The sequence below is a fragment of the Ochotona curzoniae genome, unplaced genomic scaffold (assembly GCF_017591425.1).
Source record: "Ochotona curzoniae isolate NIBS_2020 unplaced genomic scaffold, NIBS_Ocur_1.0 contig_1, whole genome shotgun sequence".
Classification (NCBI taxonomy): Eukaryota; Metazoa; Chordata; class Mammalia; order Lagomorpha; family Ochotonidae; genus Ochotona; species Ochotona curzoniae.
Genome location: NW_024464918.1, coordinates 6659343 through 6683712, shown reverse-complemented (window position 1 = coordinate 6683712; position 24370 = coordinate 6659343). Strand labels below are relative to the sequence as shown.

The 24370-nt window shown below is 51.8% G+C and overlaps 1 protein-coding gene across 1 annotated transcript in view; it reads left to right on the top strand.

Annotated features, from left to right (window-relative positions):
• Positions 1–3483: 3483 nt before the first annotated feature.
• Positions 3484–24370, top strand: part of RARS1 (arginyl-tRNA synthetase 1) — a 38843-nt gene continuing 17956 nt past the window's right edge. The window contains exons 1-12 of the mRNA XM_040983955.1: positions 3484–3557; positions 4693–4827; positions 6948–7136; positions 8548–8656; positions 10066–10166; positions 10579–10700; positions 13036–13156; positions 14941–15070; positions 16251–16355; positions 21229–21407; positions 21947–22056; positions 23342–23447. Coding sequence (XP_040839889.1) covers positions 3513–3557; positions 4693–4827; positions 6948–7136; positions 8548–8656; positions 10066–10166; positions 10579–10700; positions 13036–13156; positions 14941–15070; positions 16251–16355; positions 21229–21407; positions 21947–22056; positions 23342–23447 — 1452 coding nt within the window. The 5' untranslated portion in view covers positions 3484–3512. The remainder of the gene's footprint in view (positions 3558–4692; positions 4828–6947; positions 7137–8547; positions 8657–10065; positions 10167–10578; positions 10701–13035; positions 13157–14940; positions 15071–16250; positions 16356–21228; positions 21408–21946; positions 22057–23341; positions 23448–24370) is intronic.

Here is a 24370-nt window from a genome sequence, read left to right as displayed (position 1 = left end):
CTCGCTCTCGTTCTGTGAACGCTGCTCATTTTTGTCCCTCCTGTGGCTGGTCCTTGCTTTGCACCCATCCTCACTCCTGGACGCATTCCCCACACTCCCATCTTGTTTGTTCGGTAGAGTGGAATCCCAATTCAGCTCCCAGCTGTGCCTGGAAATGCTCTGTAAGCATATTTCCCTGCTCCCGTGGAAGTGCATTCCATGCATGCTTTGCAGCATCTTCATTTCAGTATCCGTCCAGATGGTCGCCACCTCGAAGGTAGGGAATCTCCGAGCACGTGGATCCCATCAGATGTCACTGGACAGCATCATGGGGCCAGGGACCCAAGCAAACAGTTAGCCATCCCCTTGGTTACACAGTTAGAGCAAGGATGGCACGGGAGTCCGGCTGGGCCAGGCAGAGTTGTGCCCTGGCATTCCTTATCTGAAGGTAGGACTTTTTTTTCACAGCTGCCATTATTGGTGGTTCCAGCTTTGGAGGGGTTAGTAAAAGGAATCAAGCTGACAGAGAAAAGCAGGTGCAAGAATGGAGTAAAGGCTGGGGGTATGCCAGAGCCCGAGTTCATGGAGAACTGCCGTCTGCAGCATCCTCACTGTAGTCTGTGCGCAGAGCCAAGTGCAGGGTGCGCAGCAAACGGCGAAGGTCACATGGAAGCGCCTCTTGACTCAGTGACTCCTTCCTCTGTGTTCGGCTCTGCTCCCACCCCTACAGCATCAGCCGCCACGAAGCAGAGCTCCCAGCACCGTCCTGTGCGCAGGAAAAGCTCCCTGGAGTTGTTTCCTGCCGGGACACCTGTTGCCTCCGTGGGCCTAGGAGAAGTAGACCTTCTGTGGACGCCAGAACTGGGGCCCCTGCCACCCGTGTGTGGGCGATGTGGAAGAAGCTCTTGGATGCAGCGTATCCCAATGGTGACTGTGGCCCTCAAGCAGTCAGTACAAGATCTCTGTCCATCTCTCCCTGTATAATCAAATAAGTAAGTAAACATTTTAAAACACACACACACTGATAGGAATACTACATGTTAGGTACTGAATGGATATAAATGGGTAATGAATGGTAGGAAGTTATATTGTGGGGAGGAGTCCATTACAGAGTGGAAGGGAGAATGCGGCTAATGCAGTGTGTTTGCAGCCAACTTCCCAGTTCCTGATGCATCTCCATGGATATAAGCAGACACCGGAAGGACACATGCTTGACATGGTAGCACCTTTTACCACTTGCAGTTATGTTTGACACCTGGTTTTCTGTGTCTGCTCACTGGAATGCTGGAGACACAGGGGCAGGTGCCGTGCGTCCCTTGCCTGTATGTTCCCCCGGGGCTGTGCCTAACAGATGGCCGAACCTCCGTGAGTCAGCGAATGAATTAAGCTGCAGCCCAAGTTCTAATTCTAGCCCTGCAAGGTCGAAACAGGCCTGTGAGCCAACAGTTTACAGCCGAGCAGAGTGGGATACCCCAAGACATGCAGTGGTTCCGCACACAAGGCACAGAATCTCTGTGTGTGTTCCCAAAAGGCCTGCTTTGTCCCGCCAAGTCCTGTCTCAATGGCATGAAGAGTGCCAAAGCCAAATGCAATGATGCTGTCCAAAGTGCAGCGTATAGGAAGTTATTGGATGAGTTTCGGAATTGTCCAAGGAAGGGGCGACAAAATTGAGTCTCAATTTTCGCCGCAGTGTCTCTTCTCACAGAAAGACGAGCATTTTAGGGAGAGACAGGGAAAAGGGCCAAAGAGAATATCGAAATATATCAAAACAGTGTACAACTGAGCCTACATCCACACCCGGGGAGAAATACCCATTGTCAATGGGCAGTGGTACAGTGGTTAGAGGGATGGGGAAGCAGAGAGAGAGAGAGAGAGAGAGTGAACGTGCACAAGAGCTCTGGGTATGGTCTGGGGGAGAGGGAGTGAGGAAAGAGGCAAACTTGGCCCCATTGTTGGCCTTCTACGAGGTAGGACTGTTGCCTGTACAGGTGTGAGGTCACCCGGGAATTGGATGTTGCCTCCACAAGTTCCCTGTCGAGCTTACTAGTACATGTTTTTATAAAGATTTATTTATTTTTATTGGAAAGGTAAAGAGAGAAGATCTTCTGTACGATGGTTCACTCCCCGAGTGGCTGCAACGGCTGGAGGCGACATAATCCGAAGCCAGGAGCCGGGAGCTCTTCCAGGTCTCCCACACGGGTGCAAGGTCCCCAGGGTTTGAGCCGTCCTCAACTGCCCTCGCAGGTGACAAGCACGGAGCTGGATGGGAAACAGGGCCACTGGGATTAGAACTGGAGGGCGTATGGGATCCCGGGAGTTGAAGGCATGAACTGTAAGCATTACCCTATCGCACCAGGCCCTTACTAGCACATTTTCATGATACTTGTCCCCCAGGTCTTGGGTGAAGTCGGTGTTTTGGGGAGGGGCATGTTTTGATGGACAAGCAGAGTAGAACTGCATGGGGAGGCCAGGAGACGGGAAGGTGGTAGGTACTTCCAGCGGCTGCAGCCTACCTGGCCACCTGTGTATGCCTCATGGCTACAGACTACCCAGAGTTTCCAAGCATGATTCAGTCAGTCTGGTAGGAGATCCTGTGGCTCTGAGCTACTTGCAGGACACTGCTGTGTGAAACGGGCAGAGAAAAAGCTGCACAAGCACTGCATGACCTCACTCGTGTGGAATCTAAAATAGAGTTGTGGTTCCCACCTCAAGCAGGGGCGGCGACAGAAAGGGGCGGGGTCGAAGGGTCTGAAGTTTGTGATGAATTTGGTCGGGGGAGTGAACTACGGTGGCCCCAAATCAAACCAGGTACTCCAAGTTGGGTAAGAGACTAGGTATGTATACTCTAAGCAAAACAAACAAAAAGACGCTGTATGTATTTGAAAGGCAAAGAGAGAGGGCAGAACAGGCAGGCTGTAGTTGCTGGTTGGCTGCCCAAGTGGATGCAGATGCTGGGATGAAGAGCAAATCCAGGAGCCTGGAGAAACCTCATCAAAATCTCCCTTAAGGGAGGCGGAGGCTCAAACAGTTGGGCCAGCACCCCCCGCTGTCCCGGGGCTGGGAATGGAAAGGGAGTGAGGAGGATAGGAGCCTGTGCTGTGTTACGGGATGCCAGCATCCACTGTGCTGCAGAGCTGGCTTCGAGAGATGACAGGTGTCACAGGGGCCTGTGCACACACAGATGCAGAAGCTAAAGGGATGCGTATGTTAGTGTTACTGTAGTAATCACACCGTAGGGAAGTGGCAAAGCGTCACATTCCGTGTTAATATATATATTCCGTTGGTGTCGATTAGACCGTCCTCAATCTGGGAATATGCAGTAACCTTTTGTGAATTTGCATACGACTTTATGCTAGACAAGTCTCCATCCCTGCAGTTTCTTCGTTGTGTCGCCCGGTTGCCGCGAGGGGGCGGCAGCGGCGGCGGCTTCGTCAACGCCGCGAAGGCGAGAGCCTAGAAGGGCTTTCGGCTTCCCGGAAGGGGCGGTTCGTTTCCGCTTCCGGCCAGTTGGCGTGCGAGACGCCGGCGGGAGGATGGAAGCGCTCGTGGCTCAGTGCACCGCGCGGCTGCTGCTGCAGGTGATGGCGACGGGGCGAGGGCGGCGGCGGGAGCCGGGGACGGGGCAGCGGCGGGGTGGCCGGTCCCGGGAACGGAGCGCGGCTGGCCCCGGCCGTGCAGGACGCGGCCTCTGGTCCGCTCGGCGTCCGCGTCGGATGGCGGGCGGGCGGGCAGGGCGGCGGCTGCGGCTCGGGCAGCGCCTGGACGTGTGGGTCCCGGGTGAGGGAGTCCGCACCCCCGGCGCGAGGACATGAGGGGGACAGGTGGGAACCCCGTGCGTCTTAGCACTCAAAATCACGGCTGCTGGGGCGGCGTGTCTGTGTACCTGGAGAGCATGGGGCTTACGTTTATAGCTATTATTTTTGAGAAGTTGGCTCGTGGTGTCAGGTGTTCCGTGGGCACGTCTGTGATAGCTTAGAAGCACGTGGCTTGCGTTTATTATATGTACTTATTTACTTATGTATTGTTTGAGAGGTTGGCCCGTGGTGTCAGGTGTTCCGTGGCCACGTCTGTGATTAGAACGCTGCCCCACCCGGAGCGGGTGTGTGGGGGTTGAGGTGTAGCGAGGTGCACCTGGCCTGTAGGGCCCGGGGCTCGCCGAGGCGCAGCTGTGGAGCTTGCGCCCGCCGTGGGCTCAGCTGCCGCGACTCGCCTCTGGGTTCCTGCGGGGAGGGTTGCGCGTTCACAGGGCCTGAGTGCTGGGGTCCTTTGCCAGCCACGGTGCTAAATGCTTACGTCTGGTTTAGACCTGCCGCCCTGAGGCTGGTGGGGTTTTCTGGTTTTGTTTATTTGTTCTTTGTGTTTAGCGCTTTCTCTTTTCAAAGCAAAAGAAAAGAGGATGCATTTTTCTCCCGGAAGCTTATGGGAGATTCCATGTGCTTTTTAGCATTCTTTTGGTCAAGAATAGTATGTGCACGGCAGCGAAAAGATCCTGAGCCTTCCGAGGCAGTTTCGGTGTTTCTTGCCGGAAATAAGGTTAACTAGTACAGCAGAAAGCTCAGAAGCGGGAACAGAAGTGGTTGCTTGTCATAGTACATGTCATTTGTCACACCCCCTCCGCACCCCGTCCCGGTGATAGGGAAATTGCGTTTCCGGGGCTGCTCTCAGTCGTGGGAGCCGCCGAGCGTTCTGAGCAGAGTGCCTCTCTTCTTCTAGGAGAAAGTCATTCAGTCTCTGAGTGCTGAAGTTAACCAGTTGCGAAACCGTGCCTACTCAGAAACTTCCGCGCAGCTGGCTGAGTTGTATGAAGAAAATTTGAAGTTAAAATATCGCATAAATATTCTTCGAAAGGTAAGAACCGTGCGTTGCCTTTTCATTCTGTAATTTGGATTGTTCCGTCTTGGGATTTGTTTTATTTTGTTTTGTTTGGTAAGCGTTGTTGTGGGACATTGTGCATAGATAACTGAAAGTGGAAAGGCAGACCCTCCTGTGCCCTGACGAGTTGGAATTGAGTTCCTGGGTTGCTGTGGCCCTTGAAGTGTTTTGTCACCAGGAACGTTGAGCGCATGTGCAGTGTGGGATAAGGGGCTTATGTTGCTGTATGCTTACACCCACATTGCTTCCCTGCTCTAAGCTGCTTTAATGATTTCTTGTATAGCTTTTTCCCGCTGGATAACGTAGCATGCCTTTATGCTGTATGTGTGTAACAGCCTCATCGTTGAGCAGTGTTCACTGGGTTTTTCTGGCCTGCTCTGCCTGTTCGGGACTGAGCCGTGCTGGAGATGACCTCTCGGCCGTGGTCACTCCCCGGCCTGTGTAGTAACTGCAGGCAGGCCGTGCTGCCATTCCCGCTTCTCTGGAACGGATGGCAGGTAGTCATGGTGAGTGCTGCCTGCCCTGCTGCCACCGAGCCTGTATTACCTGTCTGTGAGCTGCAGTGCTGGAAGTCATTTTGCCTTGTAAAAATGGCATAATTCTCACAAAGAATGTCGTATTTCTTTTGTTTTATGTTTATGTAACTTTTTATTATAATCTTACATACTTGACTAGGGTACAGAGGGTCAAGGGGCAACAGGAAAATGGGTAAGACTATGTAGGTTCGATACTCGTATCATCATTTTCCCCCCTCTATCTGGGGTCAGGGGAGAAATAAAGCGAAAAGCCCCACCCAGCCTCCCACCCATCCCAGGTCCCCGGTGTGGGGCATGCTGCAGGGTGTTGCTCCAGCAGTTTGGATAGGTCAACAGGTCTGAATTGCTGCTAGTCTCTCCCTTCCAAGCATGATGAAATCTATTCAGATTCCCTTGGCTGATTTTGTCTTTTCGTGGCTGGGGTTCTGAGAGCAGCAGTTCCGTTGGAGGGATCCCCAGAGAAACTTCATCTGAGGTGTCCCAGACCTGATTCATGTGTGTGTGCTTGCCAGTACAGGGTGCGGCACAGTCTGTCACTTCAGTCAGCTTATGCATATGCTGGGCGTTGCACTTGCTGCGTCCGTTCTGTTTCCAGCCCTGCTTTCCACATGAACCGATGGGTGTTGCAGTCCAGCCCGATCCTGCCCACTTCATACTCGGTCCTCACGCAGAGCAGTGGGAGCTGCAGGCTAGTTGGGGCGACTCCCCATAAGCCCCACCAGGCCTGCTCCCTACCCTGGTTCCCTTGCACACCAGTATGTACCGCAGGCTTGTTCAGTCTGTCCCACGTCCCATTTAGCTCTAGTACTTGTCAGTGGGCACCGAAGCCTAGTTCAACCCAACCAACCTACTATCCAGCCCACACACGTGCTGGCAGGTGCCTTTCTGTCTAGCCATCTGCCCCTTTCCTGGTTTTCGTGCTGCCCAGTGGGAGTGGTTGCCCACGAGGGAGGTGCCGACTGTCTCCCTACGAGGCCAGTCTAACGTCTGGATTGTGTACTCTCTAGGTGGTTCTGGCTTTTAACGTAACAGAATTGGCCCCCCAGTGCCAGCCTCTGCCATCTGAATCAGCGCAAAGTCCAACCAACCGTCACCCATTCCAATTATTGCTTCCTCCAGCCGGAACAGTCAGCCCAATCTGGCCCTTCCCCAGTCTAGCTCACATGAGGCCCACAGGTGTCGTAGCCCTGCCTGGTGAGGTCTGCCTTCATCCCAATTCATACTCTCCGGTGGGAGTGGTGGTCCAGCGGGGGAGCCCAGATTCCCCTGCCAGCTTTGTCCCCTGCTGCTTTGTTCGGCTTCCTTTCTCAGTGCTGTCGGGGAGCCTGCCTATGGCTTGCTGCTGTGCTTTCTCTTTGGATGGAGCAGACGTAGTGCTGAGACATTTGGACGCTTCCTGGGTGCCTCGGATGCCGTGGGATGACCTTGTCCTGTTCCCATAGCTCAGCAGATTTCAGCATGGCGTTTGGTTTGGTTCTTGGTTTGGGGAAGGTTTGGTTTGGGGAAATGTCGCACGAGGGTACAGAATTCTGTTCATGTGTTTCCATTGTATCCCTGCAGAGTCTTGAAGCGGAAAGGAATAGACCGAGCAAAAATATGATTAACATCAACAGGTGTCTTCAGGAAGTCTTTGGCCGTGCCGTGAAGGCCGCCTACCCGGATTTGGAAAATCCTCCTCTGTTGGTGACACCGAGCCAGCAGGCCAAGTTTGGGGACTATCAGTGTAACAGTGCTATGGCCATCGGCCAGGTGAGGTTTGCCTGGGTTTGCTAGGTAACTTGTCCTAAGTATCGCCTTCATCACCGTGTGCACCAGAAATTGCAAATTGTGAAATCCTTAAGGAAAAGGACAGTTTCCACTCGGAGCCACTGAGAGGGAGTGTAGGCTTTATTTTTGTAAAGGTGGAGTGTATTTATGTCACGAGCAGAGTCCCAGACAGATGGAGAGATGCTGTGTCCGATGGCTCATTCCCGAGGAGGCCGCGAGGGCCAGGGCGGTGGCGGGGCAAAGCCAGAGACCCAGAGGTGCTCGAAGGGCTCTCACGTGGCTGCAGGGACTCAGGCATTTGGGCCGCCTACTAGTGCCTTCCCAGGCACAGTAGCAGGGAGCTAGATCAAAAATGAACCGACCGGGGCCGGAATTGGCATCCTGATTAGGCGCTGGCCTTGTAGGCAGTGTCTTGACGCACTGTGCCGCAGCACCGGTCCCTGGTGTGTGTGTTCCATTGCAGTTTATTTGTATGCAGTCGCTTTTGAAGGCAAACCTGGGTTTTTGTGTGTTCATCGGTAGGATTTTGGTCAGGCACCTCCTGTTGTTTGTGTGCAGGATTTCTGTGAATTGTGGATGACTGCTGAAGGTGAGACATTCGAGGTGAGCGTATAGCGCCCAGCACTGGGATGTGCTCGCTCACAGATGCTTGGTGCCGTCTATGAGGCAGGCATTTGTATGAGATACACAGCCATGGAGGTGTGTGCTGTGAACTGCAACTGGCTGGGTAGGAAAGGGTTACCGTGCAGAGGCCAGGACCTCTGTGGCCAGCCCGGCCTTTCAGGACTGGGAAAGTAAAAGTGCAATTAATAGAACCATTAGGTCTTATCTTAATGTTCCCACTGTTAATGTTCCCCTGTGTGTGTGAGTCATTTTGAAAAGGAGGTTCCATGGTGTTGGCACTTTTCTTTTCCTCGTGTTGCTAGTTTTGTTTTAATGTTTCATTCACAAAGTGAGGGGTGTATTTGCACGTTTCTGCCTCTTGATGAGTTTTTTCCCTTGACTCTATTTGACGGGCAGAGTTAGAGACAGAGCAGTCTTTCCTGCACTGGTGCACTCCGCTCACGGCCACAGTGGCCAAGCTGTGCCGGGTTGGACTGGGCCGGGCCAGGCCGAAGCCACGAACTTGATCTCTGCCCAGGGGAGCCAAGTGCTGGCTGCTGCTTGCCCAAGCATGTAATCAGGAGGTGGGATTGGAAGCGGAGCCACCGAGAGCAGTACCGGTTCCCAGACGGGGTGATGGCATCCCGGGCAGTGGCTTAAACCACTGTGACACAGCACCAACGTGCTTTCAGTGAATTGTAAAGTGTATCTCCTTCTGTGTCGTTTGTGAGCTTGCGGGTAATTTTGCGGAAAGCTGTCGTGTAATGGATCGTTGCGTATTCTGTTGCAGATGCTGAAAACCAAGGAGCAGAAAGTGAATCCAAGGGAAATTGCTGAGAACATTACCAAGCATCTCCCAGACAATGAGTATATTGAAAGAACTGAAATTGCTGGTCCTGGTATGTGTTCATGGCTGTAGTGGCGATTAAGTCTTTTTTGACATCTAAGGAGACACTGGATGTAGACTTTAAGCAAGAGAATGAAAGGTGGTCGAATTTCGAGTTAGAAGTGGACATTTTCATCTCGCTTCAGCTTTTAGTCAGCTGCTGGATGTGGGATGGGGGCTTGGCGTCCCTGGGAGTGCGAAGTTCATCAGGGAAGGGGTCCCGTGGTTTGTGATAACAGGTGAACAGATCAGTTACTAGATGTGAAAGGGCAGCGCCTCTTGGCCTTTGAACTGAGATCAAGTGTAGTATCTGGACGTGAAAGGGCCATGAAGCAGAGCGACTTTGCAGAGGAGAGCAGTGAGAATTTGAGACAGGATCCTAGGAAGGGCCTCGGCCTCGGTTCGTAGTGGTGTGGCAGCCTGATGCTGCTTAGCACCGTGGCAGCAGTAGCGGAGAAGTTGGGACGATCTTGAGCATGTATTCATGTCTTTGGAAGGCAGAGTTAGAGAGGGAGGGATTTTATCCATTGGTTGACAAGTGGGGTAGTAGCAGTTGGTTGGGTTAGGACAGACCAACGTAAAAACTCTGAGTCACACCCACGGGTGGCAGGGGCCTGAAGTGTCTGCTGCTTTCCCAGGCGCGCTGTCAGGGTGGTGGGTCAGACACTTAGGCCACTGCACATCACCAACTGTTAGGAGAGTGAACATTCAAATGGACTGACACTTGTCACGATACATTGGGCGTGGCAGGGCACCAGGACCCCTGTGGGTGACAAACGATGACACAGAACTTTTTATTTTAAAGACTTATTGTTATTGAAAAGTCAGATATAGAGAGAGGAGGAGAGACCATGAGGATGATCTTCCATGCGATGATTCACTGCCTAAGTGGCTGTAAAGGCTCGAGTTGAGGCAGTCAGGAGCCGGGAGGCTCCTCTGGGTCTCCCATGCAGGTGCAGGGTCCCAAGGCTTCGGCCCGTGCTTGACTGCCCTCCCAGGCCACAAGCAGGGAGCTGGATGGCAAGCGGGGCTGCTGGGAGTATAGCCTGCGTCCATGTGGGATCCTAGCACGTGCAAAGCGAGGACTTTAAGCACTATGGTATCGCGCCGGGGCCAAAGCTGAGCTTTGTATGCCTGGAAACCAGGGCAGGGATAGGTCTCCAGGGCATCTGTGGCTGCCAGGAAGGACAGGAAAGCCTGAAGGTGTGGCTGGCTCCCTCCTCTTAGGCCCCCATCCCCACTCCCCTGTGAGGCCTGATGAGCTCCTGGTCCTAGCATTCCCCCTCGCCAGCGGGGCTTGCTCTAAGTACACCTCCTGGGCCTGCTGCGGGGTCACTGGGATGTGGGTGAGAACAGAGGGAGGGATCGGCTGAGGAGGAAAAAGAAGACAAGAAATATTTTTTTTTTTTTTCTCTGCATTAGGTTTTATTAATGTCCATTTAAGGAAGGATTTTGTGTCGGAACAGCTGAGCAATCTCTTGGTGAATGGAGTTCATGTACCTGCTGTTGGAGAGAATAAAAAGGTATGTGTGGACTGCAGTAACCTCCTAGCAGTCTGTGGAAAGGGCTGTCTCAGGGAATTGGCTTCCACTGCTTAGATCGGGACTTAGTCCCTCGTATTGGATGCCAAATGTGAATTTCAGTGGTGGTGGTTTTCCCAGTCTTGGTGTATTTCATTTCCCTGTTGATTCCATTAGTGTTGGTGGTGGCTAACGGATGCCTGTGTGGTGTTAATGAAGTGCATGGTAGGTATTTTATATAAATGGGCCAGATAGTGTATCACATGACCATTGGAAAATCTGGCCTAATTGAATTACAGATAAAGTTGATGTTAAGTGTGAGGATGTTATTAGATATGTTTTAGTGAAGGTGTGGATAGAATGAAATGCTCGTGCTGCTTTTCAAAATTTTTTTTTTCCTTTTTGGCTATTGTAGGTTATAGTGGACTTCTCTTCTCCCAACATAGCTAAAGAGATGCACGTGGGCCACCTGAGGTCCACCATCATCGGGGAGAGCACGTGCCGCCTCTTCGAGTTTGCAGGATACGAGGTGCTCAGGTCAGTGCCGTCGTGCTGCTGTGGGGACTTCTGTAGACGGTGAAACAGCTCCTGGAGCACAGTGTTTGCATCGGTTGTGGAATCAGTTCTGGTTGATTAGCCGCCCCGTAGGGTTTTATAGCTGTCTCGAGCCCTTCGTCAGACTAGTGTACTTCCTGGGTTTAGACCCAGTCGGGGAGGGAGACCTGCGGAGCATCCTGTGCACGGCACGGATTTGCAGCGCAGGGGAAAGGAAGGCAGGGACGGGATTGTGGCGAGCGGTGTTGGCCGTGAGCCGACACGGCAGTGTCACCATAATGGGAGCCGTCACTGCGAGAGTAGGCGCTGTGAGGCAATGAATCAAAGAAGGAAACGCATAGGAGCAGATGAGGCTGTCAGAATAGCACTGAAAGACCAGCTGCCGGCTCCGGAGAAGATGTGCCGGAGTCTAGCTCCAGCTGAGGTCGGAGCTCGGGAAGGGTGCGTGGGGTCGGCGATAAGCAAAGACACAGACGGTATCAACTTGGTGTGCCTTCACAGTAGTTCAAGAAGCAGCTGTACTTTTTATTTACTCAGATACCTTACAAGCCTCTACACCAACAAGTAATTGTTCTATTTTTACTTCAAGACGCAGAGGGCATTTACAGACCTTTGGTCATTCTGCCTGCACTTCAGGGCTAAGCAGGTGCCCGTAAAGATAATGCTGCAAAATATTGTAGTCATGGGCTTCAAAGCAAGCCATTAGTCATGCTTGCATAGTAGCCCTGGAGCAATAGCTAGGAGTAAAAAGGCCAAGGCACATGCGATTGCCTTCCAATCAGTAATACATTGCTGCCACATCTCTGTTTCTACAGTATTGTCCCGTCCAGCAGGACAGTCAACGGGGTCGTAACCAACCTAGGAGAGAATGGGGGACACGAGACACGAAGAATGGACAGCAAGACAGGATGTCTGATCAAGCTGTCAGTTTATTGGTTTTAATTTAGGGTTTTTGTAATCTTCAGTGACTAAGGCTCAGGGAGGAAAGGAGAAACTGGGACGCAAGCCATGGTCTCAGGACCGATTGTTCCTGAGCAGCCACCATATCGACAATAGTAACCAGCATATCGACAGTAGCATAGGTAATCAGTAACAGGATGTCGTCAGGTACAGCATACATCACGTTCTGAAACAGTTGCTAGAAACAATTGAAGCTAAGTGTGTGATTAGTTTCATAACTTCCTTCCCAAGCATCTAGCCAGCTGGGGGTTTTTCACTGGCCCACGGTTCTATATTCAAAATGGCTTCGGTGTGGCTATAGAACACGACTGCTGACACAATGTACCCATTATGTAACGGGAAAATAGGTTACAAGGGAAAAAATGTAAAATCCAAAACGAACGTTTCAAACCGCATAAACAATAAAAGAATAATTAATAGCATATTTCCTTAATAAAAGCATTCTTAATTCCTCTAGCTAAAAATTATAAAAGTGGCTAAAACAGTTACATGTCTATGCTCCCAAAAATGGCAAAGATAGCCTAGGCTTTAAGGTACCAGTGAGTATATTTATTGCCATAGCTGTTTGTGCTCTCAGTCCCAGCACTTGTGTTCATAGTTAGGATATTTATGAAGCCCTTTCCCAGAGGGCGTGCTACATGTCTGGGCCCGAATCTGAGGCAGTGGTCAGCACACAAAAAGATGTCCAGAAATGGCATGGGCTTAATTGTGCTCCTGCGTGTCTATTGTCAAAGGCGCACTCACCCAGAGATTATCAGTGACATTAACTCTCAAGCTTACCATGGTTGCAAAAGCCGTGTCACAGGGGCAAACAGTGCCTCAGTACAGATTTTTGTAGTGGGGTGGTGGAGTGTGCACGCAAACGGGGTGAGACGGCATCAAGGCGCTCAGACATCTGTCAGACCCTGCCAAACACCTGGAAACTCCCGTGGGCGCTGCCAAACAGGGGAGCTGTTGTCGTCACACCTTCGTGTCATGCACACCTACTGCGCAGACCCCAGCAAACATGAACACGGGACCAGGAGAAGTAGCAGAGTTGATAGATTTGGAAGGAGTTTGTGCATTCATGTTTGGGAACTGTTGGCCCAAAGCATTCGTTGTAAGGGTCAGTATTCCCAAGGTGGTGTTGCAGTATGTAGAGTCGAGTCTAGCGGTAAGAAATGTTTTCATTCAACGAGTTTTGAGTACCCACTCACGCACAGTTTCTGTCAGCATGGCGTATGTGAAACTGACCGTCACAGACCTAGGCTTGCTAGGCTGTAGCGCAGGAAACGTAGCAGGAAAAGCTGTAGATGGTTCCAAGTAGGTGGTGGTTTTGTTTTAGTGTTTGACAGGATGTTCTGTTGTCTGATCCTAGGTTAAACCACGTGGGAGATTGGGGGACGCAATTTGGCATGCTGATTGCTCACCTGCAGGATCAATTTCCAGATTATCTAACAGTGTCACCTCCTATTGGGGATCTCCAGGCTTTTTATAAGGTTGGATAATAATTGTTAAATTATTTGTATGTCTCCTGTTTGTTTGTGATGGAGTTCTAAGTGGCATTTGGAGCTACTGTGAAATAAAGACCACAGAATCCAGCCATACGTACATGGCACTCTTGCAGGGAAATTACCTGGGTCACACCTGTTGGGCCAGACGGAATAATGAGGTAGCCGTACAGGGGATGAGAAAAGCCATTCCACTGATCTTTTTTGCTTTGAAGAATGATTGTCATTCCTCGGGTCTTTGCAGTGTGGTGGTTGAAATGAAAACAGAGCTGGGGCAGTGCAGTGTGCTAATCCTCAGTCATTATATGTTTTTCTTGGAGTTGTGCACCGTAGCTGTCATGAAGCAGATCTGTAATGCCGGAAAATACGAATGCATGGATGAAACCTTAGAAATTGAAGACAGGTCATTTCCCAGGTTTTGATAAAGCGCATGTTTATGCAAAGACGTCTGTAATCTTATTCTAACTGTACTGCTGTACTGGTTAAGCATCGTGAATGATTTGGTGGAGGTTTTTGTGTTCTTAGGACGTACACATGTATTGGTTTTAGTTATTTATGTATTTATTTATATCGGAAAGGAAGATATGCAGAGAGTAGGAGAGAGAGAGAGGAAGATGGTTCTGTCTGTTGGTTCACTCTCTTGAGTGGCAGAAATGGCCGGAGCTGTGCTGGGTCAGAGACAGGATTCAGGACCCTTTTCCAGGTCTCTCTCACGGGTGTGGGGTCCCAAGGCTTTGGGCTTTCTTCGACTGCTTTCCCAGGCCACAAGCAGGGAGGTGGATGGGAAGCAGAGCAGCCAGGACTCAAAGCGGTGCTCATGTGGAAATCTGGCGCATGTATGGTGGGGACTTCGGGTGTTAGACTCCCACAGCAGGCCAAGCATGTATTGCTGTTAAAATAGAAGTTACAGTAATTTAGGTTTGTGTGTTGTGTTGTTTGTGTGGAAAGGAGAGAGAGGCTTCCTTTATGGTGCAAAGGTCGTAGCCAGGCCAGGTGAACACTAGGAGTCCAGTGCTATGTCCTGGTCCTCCACCCGGTGTGGGGGCCAGGTACCTGTACATCCTATTCTCCTGGCCCTGGCACAGGAGCAGACCTGGAACAGCCATGTGGGAATGGGATGCCAGCATTACAAGTGCTGTTGTAACCTGCTGTGCTGCAACAGGGGCCGCAAAGTTTGTTCCTGTACAACAAAAAGCATTCCATTCGGGAAATGGAGCAGGGGACTGGAAAAAGTGCAGCCTGGTCTCTCTTTATTCTCATTCTGCACACAGAATGTGGTGAAATGCCATCTGCGATTGGAAAAGCAGAGGAAGGACTGTAGCGAGATTTTTATGTTTTCTATAGATAAGTATCTTAGAGGAAAGAAACCATTAGGCATGTTCATTGTGACAGTATATTCTACCTGATATAGAACAGTTGTTGCCGTCTGCTTGATTTTCACTTTCATACTGTACGCTTGGTGTGTAAAGACGAGATAATACGTGAAAGTTACAGGGTCGGGGGCCTGGAGACAGATCCTCGGCCGCCGCCGCCTGACGCCGACCTCTCGTGGGTGCCGGTTTGAGCCCTGGTGCTGCACTTCAGTCCCGCTCCCTGCTCGTGCCCTGGGACCCCCGCGTCGGTCAGCACAGGCATTCAGAGGGAGCCAGCGAATGGAGAATGTGACTCTGCCACCTCCTCCCTTAGGTGTAGCTTTTTTTCATAGAGGTAAATATTATCTTGGATGCATAGATTATAGAAATGCAATATTTCATGTCTGTTAAAACATGCAGGAATCCAAGAAGAGATTTGATACTGAGGAAGAATTTAAGAAGCGGGCGTACCAGTGTGTGGTTCTTCTGCAGAGTAAAAACCCCGATATTCTGAAAGCCTGGAATCTCATCTGTGATGTGTCCCGTCAAGGTGAGGTGTTGTGGGATTTCATTTCAATGTGGGTAGTTCACGGTGTTGGTTTTGGGTGTGTTTTAGAAGTCTGTGGAAGGGAATTAGAAAATGAAGTACAACAGATGAATCACAGCAACATGCGCAGTGGCAGAGTCCCCGGGGCTGAATCGACCCGGCTGTGTGTGCGATAGAAATGAGGAGGAAATAGTAGATGGTGCTAGAGTGTGTGGATAGAGATCTGTGCCGTATTTCCTAGTTCTCCAAAGGAATGAGTGGTTTTAGGACAGTGTTAAGTTTTTGAGCTTGAGAGATCGTGTGGAAGAGGAGATCGTTGGAGCAGCAATCCGGAAAGGAAGAGTGCTGTATCGTGGGCAAGCGTGGCGAGCAAGCTCGGGTCAGGGCCGGGGCCGGCCGCTGCGGCCGTGCGAGGCATGAGCAGTGTCTTTCCGTTTTCCCCTTTCACTCTGACGCTGATGTTGAAGTAAAACAAACCAATCTGGTTTCAGAGAAAGAAAAAGAAAGTAAAACGCTGGGAGTAGTGAGAAGGTGTTTGAAAAAGAGTGATTATATTGTGGCGGCAGTAGACAGTCAAATATCAAGTTGCTACAGGAATGTAGGTGATGGCACAGTGTAGAAACATTTGTGACGTTTATAGAGTAGAATGTTAAAATGCTACAGAAATTGAGGTGATAGCATAATTTGGAATAGTGCGTAAGCTTCGGTTATCATTTGAAGATCACATAGGAAAAGCTGTCATTTGCTCACGGTTTCTCAGAGGCTGTCGTTTGTCATGACTCTATTGCTGCTGTATTTGATAGAGGTAGATGTATTTCTCCTGTACGGATGCCCTCCGTATTTGGCCCCAACAGCCGGTAGTGGGCCAGGTCAAAGGCAGGCTCGTGGCACTGAGTGGGCGTCCGCACGAGTGTCAAAACCCCAGTTGCTTTTCTTGCAGACAAGCAGCAGGATAGAGTGGATGCAGGACTCACGGGAAGGCACTGCGGGAAGCAGCGTGTGCCTGCACCAGAAAACAAGTTCCACCTAGTGTGACTGTTGTGCTGTGTGTGTCATTGTGTGTGCTTGCAAAAGGTGGTAGCCTGTGTAAGACTATTGTTTCACAATGTATTTACTTTGATTGTTTTATAAAATAATGTCGTGTAAGGTGTTTTTTTCATATGTGTGGTATGTTTATTCCTAGAGTTTAATAAAATCTACGATGCACTGGACATCACTTTGATAGAGAGAGGAGAATCCTTCTATCAAGATAGGATGCATGATATTGTGAAGGAGTTTGAAGAGAAAGGTAGGTACTACACCCTGTATGGTTTTTAAAATGTATTGTGTTTTAGATGACGTTGACATAGTCGATGTGGGTGGAAAGGACCTAGGGTTTAGGAGAAATGGGTGTAATCGTTGTGTTCAGGCTTTCTATTTGTTGCATTTCTGAGGGCGGGTAGGGAGATAGGCCGTACGCAGTGTTCATCGGCTGGCACGGTCGACCGTAGAGTCTCCGTGTGCCAGATATTTGCCGTCAGTGTTTGGCTGGGTGGTTGTCCGTGTGTTCTGGTCTCCAGTGTCTGCTGTGGTACCGGATGTTCTCTATGGGTCTCAGGGAACTACAATGGCCTGCATTGGCTTGTCGTGTAGCACTCCATGCTTTGCGGTGAGGCGTGCCAGTTTTCCTAGTTGGGCTCGTGGACCTGAGCCAGGTGACTTGGCCATAACCCCCACCCTTAGGGCTCACAGATCAGTAAGCACCTCACCGGTGGACGCATGGCGCCACATCACATGAGCCAGGACGCACTGGCTCCTCCACCCTCAGGGCTGACAGACCTGGACGCTGCCTTGCAGGCAGGCTTGGTGAGCTGAAGCAGGAGACCCAGGCCTTTCCAAGGCTCCTACCCCTAGGGCTCACAGAGCCAGCACCCACATCATCAGCAGGCTAACTCGACCCCTCTTGTACAGCATCCAGGTTCTTCAGTGTGCCAGTGGGTGACACGAGCTAGCCTAGCCTAGTGGTACGGCATAACCCGATGCACATGTGTGCCGGTGGCTACTGTAACCTGGTCTGAGTTGGGGTGCTCCTTGTAGTTGTTGGTTTTTTTTTGTGTTTTTTTTTTTTTTTTTTTTGCAGTAGGAAGAAAGGAGAGTTGAATGAAAAAGCAAAACCTAAAATGTGCAATTGATATAAGCCCCCATGGGGTCATTCTTCCTCCCTTTGAGGGCCCCAGCGGAAAGCCAGGGCTTGGAGCTTCTGCCTCCGGTAGCTGTTGAGCTGGGGCAGACTTCTCTGTGACTCCAGCTCTTCAGAGGGCAGTGGGAGGACGCCCTCGTGGTGCTCCGTCAGGGCCCCGGGAGCCCCGCAGCACCTTTTGGACAGGGTCCGTGGTAGGGAGGCTAGCGGCAGCCTGGCCCAGCGGGTAGGACCTTAGTGGTTAGGGAAGGAAGGGGTCCTGGGCGCTCTCGGGAAGCACAGCACCAGAGCTGGTGACACACAGCAGGAAGTTTGTGCAGTAGCCTGGAAGCGTGGTCAGGTCCTGGCGGCATTGCTCGTGCCTCAGCTGCTATGTGTTTGTGATCGTACACGGTTGTTGGTGAGCGGCTGGGGGACGATCGGCACTTGGCCACCGTGGAGGGCAGGCTACAGAGAAGGAGGCGGAAGCGGCGCTGCTGTTCCAGGGTATGTCCCGGAGGCCCATCTGGGGGAAAGCACCATAAGGTGGCAGGGTACCGACACACATGGATGCTGTGAATGTGAAAGGAAGGGCAGTTTTAGGTGATGAGTTGATGCAAGTGTTAGAGGGTGGTCTGTAGCACGGGAGGGGGCTGTGGCCAAGGCCCCAGGAGCTGATCCAGACCACGAAGTGCCACGGCGTAGTCTTAGGTGCGCAGCTTGATGGGGTTCCGGCCCAGCCAGTGCAGCAGTTCCCCAGGACTCCTCACCTGCTCCAGAAGCCGCTGAAAGTCCTTGTATGGGACCGGCCTGGGGGCCTCCTCCAAGAGTCTGCTCCCGCCACTTGCTGCGTCCCAAAGAGCAGGGCTGTCTTGGCGGGATCAGCAGCAGGTGAGACAGCCAAACAGGGGAGGCCTGGGCAGAGAGCAGGGCTCCCAGGTTGGAGATGGGTGACAATGACCAGGACTGCCCAGGCCCCAGGCAGATCACTGCCTGAGTCAGTCTCGGGGCTTGGGATTCCCCTGTGGCCTCCTCATCCATGAGCCTCACTCTCCGTCTTCCCAGCAGCCCCGGGATGCCAGTCCCGGTGCAGCAGTGGTTTGGCCAGCGGAGACGTGGCTCCCGGCAGGCACCACGAGCCAGGATCCTTGCCTTGATTGTGAGCATTTACCTGAAGAGACTGTGTCTTGATAAAGGAGGTCACCACACTGCTCTTTGCGGTCTCCTCCCAGGGGCCCATGTTGCGCATAGCGCTGGGTCCTTGGCCCGGGTTGAATTTGTCCATCTGTGGTCCTGGCAGGAACGGTGTCCTTGCCCAGTCGGCCCATACCATTTCCGGGTCTTACTTTTGGGTGTTGCAGATTGTCCGTACCTGGTCCATACCCAGACACGGTGCTCACAGGGTTCGGTGTGAGCCGAGAGCTAGCTCAACCTGTGTTACACCCAAGGTGATTTTCTTGAGTGTCCGTGGGTACTCGGGTCGAGCCTCGGCTGGGCCTCCCCAGAACCAGATCCCACCCGTGTCAGCAGAGATCATAGCCATCGTCCGCGCAGCACAATACACTGAGTGTGGCACTGGTGGTCACTGAAGGGAATTGCAGCCAAGCCAGGGTGTAGCGTTAGGTCCCCAACCAGGCCTATTTGCAGGCACAGTTCTTGCGTGTACTGAAGGAGATGGCCGTCTACATGGCCTGCAGATGCAACCTCCAGACGTGATTCAGTGATATCTGTTGACTTTATGAATCTGTTCTCTTTGCTGACGCAGCCTGGTGAGTTCCATGTTGTAGTCCTTCTAATAGAGTGACCTTGTCCTTGCACGTTGCAGAGAAGGCATTCCTCACCATAACCTGAGCCTAAGGTGCTTGCTCATACCCACTTGTGCCATGTCAGATTCCCTGTAGGCCACACCCGCAAGATCGCAGACCGTAGGTGGCACCGCACAGTTGAGAGGGTCGTGCACCCGTTGGTTCAGGTCAAAGTTACCTGAGTTCCTCCCTGCAAGATGGCGGTGGCGGGCAAAGGTTGGGTCCCTAAGATCCCCTCCCCCCCATAATGGAATGACTGTAGAAGGAGAAATCTCTTGGGGCTGGACAAGGGCAGGAGTTGAGCATGAGCTGGCAGTTTTGGCTAGGGCTAGGACCCCACACGATGTGCGTGACCCAGCCTGGATCCCTTCGGTTTCCGCCTTACGGCTGGGAGGGTTGAGCGCTCGTGCCTCCAGGTCGAAGTCACCTGATGGTTTTTATTTTTTATGACAGATGTTTTCATTCACAAGCGAAAGGGGACAGTTTATAAGAACCCCACCCAGGGCTGTGCAGGTGCATCTGTTGTCAATTATTACAGCCTTATCCTATCCAGCACTGCTGTTATGGGTCATCTGTTCTTGGGAAAATAGGACCTTCCCCCTACAAGGACAGAGCAGTGTAAAAATTATGTAGGGGAAAGGTAAAATGACAGAGAGGCAACTTGCCTATGTGATGGCCCCACAGACGCATACACATCAGAAGCCGTGGACTGTGGGTCCGCTGTGCGGGTACAGCGCTCTGGGTGTTTGTAGTATGTTGTGCTGGTGTCCCGGGCTCGTGATCAGGGAACTGCAGTGGAAGTGGAGCAGCTGGGACTCGAAATGTAGCCCGTGTGGATGGCAGTATCACAGGTGAGCACTTAGCCCACTGTGCCACAGTGTGGACCCGTAGGAATTAATTATGTGGAATGAATGATAGAGTGTAAATTATCCAAGATGATGTGCAATAGTCCATTGTGAGTTCTTTAGTGTGTAGGTTCTAGGTAGCGTATCTCCTAAGGTCTATGAATGCATCGGTTCCCCCTACCTGGCTGGAGTGTTTTGTTCCTGAGGACATGGGGACGTTTGTCTTGTGGAATGTCTCAAATGTGGAGTATGGAACCATGTGGCATTACTAGGGAGTTTCCTTGTGGTTTTTTGTTGGCGAGAATGGCAGCAGGGTCGGGGTGTTTTGTGTTTGGGTGAACGTGGACCGACGGGGTCGGGTGTTGTCTCCCTGGGCTTAGCGCCAAGCGTCCCCGTCCGTCCGTGTCCGTTGTCGGTGGGTCATCGCTCCTGAGCGGGTGGACGGCGGCAGTGTTGTCGCTTCGTCCTCATGGGCCGCTTGCAATTCCCATTTGCAGACGTTTGTTGGCAGTGTCTTGGTTATCCTGAGAGTAGAATTTATATGGTATAGATTGTGTAAGTTGCTGAATCTTATCATGTTGTTTGGAAGCATCACGAAGGATAGGTTCGTTTCTTAGTGTCTTGTGGATGGGACCGGCACGCTGTGTGTCGCACGTTTGTGAATGTGGTGGTCACGTATCCTCTGTGTATGAGTCCAGTGTCCTGGCAGTGTTTTGTAGTGGTCCCAGTGTCCCAGGTTGGGCTCATGCTAGACCTTCAGGTTGGCTGTGTTACTTAATGATCGATGTGTGTCGAGTTTCTGTGTTCTTCGAATATTTGTTCTCCAGCGTGACACAGTGCTGACTTGTGTGCTGTATTTTCTGCCTCGAGTCTGAAACTAAGCTTATGTGAAGGGAAGTCTTGGTCTTTGGGGACTCATATGTCTTCTTTACAGTATGGCGCCGAAGGACTTGCCTGAGGATAAGATTGTGTCGTTCTGGTGCACGTTTTTTACCTTGTGTATTTGAAAGGGAGCATGACGGAATTCTTCTGCATGTGCTCGTTCACTCGGCACATGTCCCGGGTGAGCCGTGGCGGAACAGAATCCATCCGGGTGTCCCGCGTGGGTAGCTGCGACCCAAGTCGTTGGGTTCTCGTCAGCGACTTTCGAGGTGCAGTAGCAGGGCCCCGGAGCAGAAGCCGACCCGTAGTGCTCTGTAGTCGTGGGCGTTTGCGTTGCAAGCAGCGTCCCCAGCTAGCATGTCACCGTGTGGGCACCGAGGTTGTTTTTTCTTAGGATGCGATAGTAGGCTGCATCTGAATGGTGGTTGTCACGTTCCTTCATGTTGCCCGTGATGTTTTGTCGTGCTCTAGGGTTCGTGCAAGTGGATGACGGCAGGAAGATCGTGTTTGTCCCGGGCTGCTCCGTCCCGTTAACCATCGTGAAATCGGACGGAGGTTACACCTATGATACATCCGATCTGGCGGCTATTAAACAAAGACTGTTCGAGGAAAAAGCAGATATGATCATTTATGTGGTGGACAGTGGGCAGGTGAGTATGTGCGTGGAGGAGTAGTTTCCGTGCCGAGCCAGCACGGTGAGGTTGCTGGCGTCACGTATCTATCCCTACACACTAGGATGAGGAGTCTGTGTGTGGAATGGGAGAAAGAACAGGACTTGGATGCACACAAACGTGAGCCATCTGCAGTTTTGTAGACTGTGTGAGAAGTGTCCTTTTGTCTCTGTAACGGATGGCAGCATGTCAGCGATAGGAACTGTCAGTCGATGTGTGAAAAGCCCAGACGGTGTATTGTAGTTTTTCATGTGAGGCTGCTCTTAGTGCAGTTGCTGTCACAATGTCTGAATATCGACAGCATAGTATCGACAGCATAGCAGCCGTTTTGCTCTTACTGTGTGTCACGTGTCATTGAGGAAAGAGCTTGCATAATCGCATGTGTCCATGATATGTATGTGGTGGTTTCGTTGTTGTGGAAATCATCTCTGGGCAGAAAAGGTGTAAGTTATCTTCATGAATTTTTTTTTTTTTTTTTTTTTACTATGAAACTAGCCGGTCTCTCTGTGTCTTTGTAGTCCATGCACTTCCAGACGATATTTGCTGCCGCTCAGATGATTGGTTGGTACGACCCTAAAGTGACTCGAGTGTCCCACGCTGGATTTGGAGTGGTGCTCGGAGAGGACAAGTAAGTCGTGACACACGTGACAGATGGTGCAGATGGATTTGGTCTGCACACATCCCGTAAGGTGTTTGCCGTGGAGATGACCCAGTGTACTCTGTGTCGTGCTATGTATGATCGGATAGCAGGGTTTTTATTGGTGGAGCTGTCATGCACTGTTGCAGTCCCCTCTGCCCATCACGGTGGTGGCTGTAAGGTGGCTAAAATAGGGACTCGGTGCAGCTCTTTGTGAGCGGGTCAGCCTTCGGGGAGTGCTTGTGCTCAAGGAGGTGGAAGCGAGAGGGGAGCCCGGGTTCCAAATCGGGGGCCGCCGTCGGGGGTGTGCCTGCCCCGAGACCGAGGCTTTGTATAAATCTGTAGCTGCACGTCGAATCGTAAAATACGGCGGCCTGGCTGTTTTCCTTAGCCGTAGTTGAAATGATTGCATTACGTACGGACGTCGTTTGCCTTGGGAATGGTAAGTATATGTTTGTTTGAAGGGGTTTGTCGGTGATTGGTTTTTATGTTAGTGTGTACGGTGCGAGGGGCAGCGTGAGAAACGGCGCAGCCGTGAGGAGTAGGCCGATGGAAGGTGGGAGCTGGGAATTCGGCCTAGGTCTAGCGTCCGTGTGAGAGAGGCAGGTCATCATGCAAGCCATCTGGCAGCCTGAGCCGTGCAGTGGAGTTAGTGTACGGAGCTGTGGGTCGAACCCAGACACTTCCGTGTCGGCCTCTGAAGCGTTCGGCAAAAAGCCTGCGCCGAGGGATGTTTCAGCAGGGAAGAAAGAACCCACGTGAATAGTGGATGTCCTACAGAGGTGAGCCTGTGTAGGTCAAGGTCAGTGTGGCCAAGGCAGTGCCTAGCCGTCCGTACGTGCAGACGCTCGTGTCGGTGGATCTGAGTGGGTCCCGGCATCTTAGAAGTGTGTAAGCCTGAGCTGTTTTGCACAAGCCTCTGAGGTTTGGTTCCCGGAAGGGTGAGTAATGTTAGTGAGATTGCAGTGTTAAAAATGTGGAACGCCGTAAGTGTAGGCGTACATGCTGGTGTATTGGACATGGGTGTGAGAAGAGAAAGCAGACCGAGATGGTGTATTTGGGGAAAGTGAGGCCAGTCATACATGTGTGTCTGGGTGAGGAAACGGGTGAGTGTGCAAGGGTGACCTGCAGCTGCCCATCTGATCTCTAATAAGGCCAAAGCACGGACGACTTGTCGGGTGCAGCCTGTACAATAGAGATAGAAGCGTGCGTTTCCTGAGTGTGGAGGTGAAAAAATGTATTGCCGTGCTGGAATGAGGCTTTTGCATGTTTTTAGGAAGAAGTTTAAAACGCGCTCGGGTGAAACGGTGCGCCTCATGGACCTTTTGGAGGAGGGTCTGAAACGATCCATGGACAAGCTGAAGGAGAAAGAGAGAGATAAGGTAATGTCGACATCATGGTCGCGCGTGTTCCCAGGGTGGTGGTGTGGTGCTTTGGTGTTGTGCTCACTTTCAACATGCAGAACTAGAAGAAGTGAGCGCATGTGGAACAAGCGTCGGACTGGATCGGAGTGCTTAGGCACTGTGCGTGGTGGTGTGATGCGTCGGTGGGGCTTTACTTGCCACTGGATGCTGCCGTGAAGTCTTAAAGTGGCGTGTGGATGGGTAAGCGTGTGGATGAGGAGTCGGAGAGCTCATTTCAGTCCCAGGAGAGATGTGTTCGTGGTGCTGGCCGTGTACGGGATCAGACCGTGGGCAGGTGGGCTCCAGTCCTCCGTGTGTCGTGGTGAGGCATGGCAGAGTCGTGCTGGTGTTGCGGAGTGGCGCAGTGCGGGGACTGCGGTCACGTTGGCTCGGCGTCGGGCCAAAGGACACGCGCTCGGATCCTTCTCCGGGTTTCCCCAGTGTCTGTCTCCAGCAACCTTTGGTTTCCGCTATGCGGTGACTGGTGTTGCGGTGCATGGGATTGGCGAGAGATGGAGCGAGAAGATCTGTCGTCATCGTGCCGTAGGGATAGATCGTAGTCATGCCAGGTAGCAGGCTGCAGGATCGCTGTAGGACACGGGTTGGGCCTGCGCTCACGGTGCTCTGAGTAGCTGTAGGGGACTGCGCTTAGCCACAGGTGATGTGGTCCAAGAAAAGTGCTTAGAACTGCCGCTTTCAGCCGCTACTTGGTGCTCGAGCAGGTGCAGAGTCTACATCTACAGACCATAGCATGACAGCAGGCCTGCCGCGTCCTGCCATGTGTTGCCAGGTGTGAGGCTTTACCAGTCTGGCAGCGAGTTCTCAGAGACTGTCAATTGGATGTCTGTGTTTCTAGTGGTTCAGTTGGAGTTTGGCAAAGCAGTCCCCCCGTTGCGGGCGAC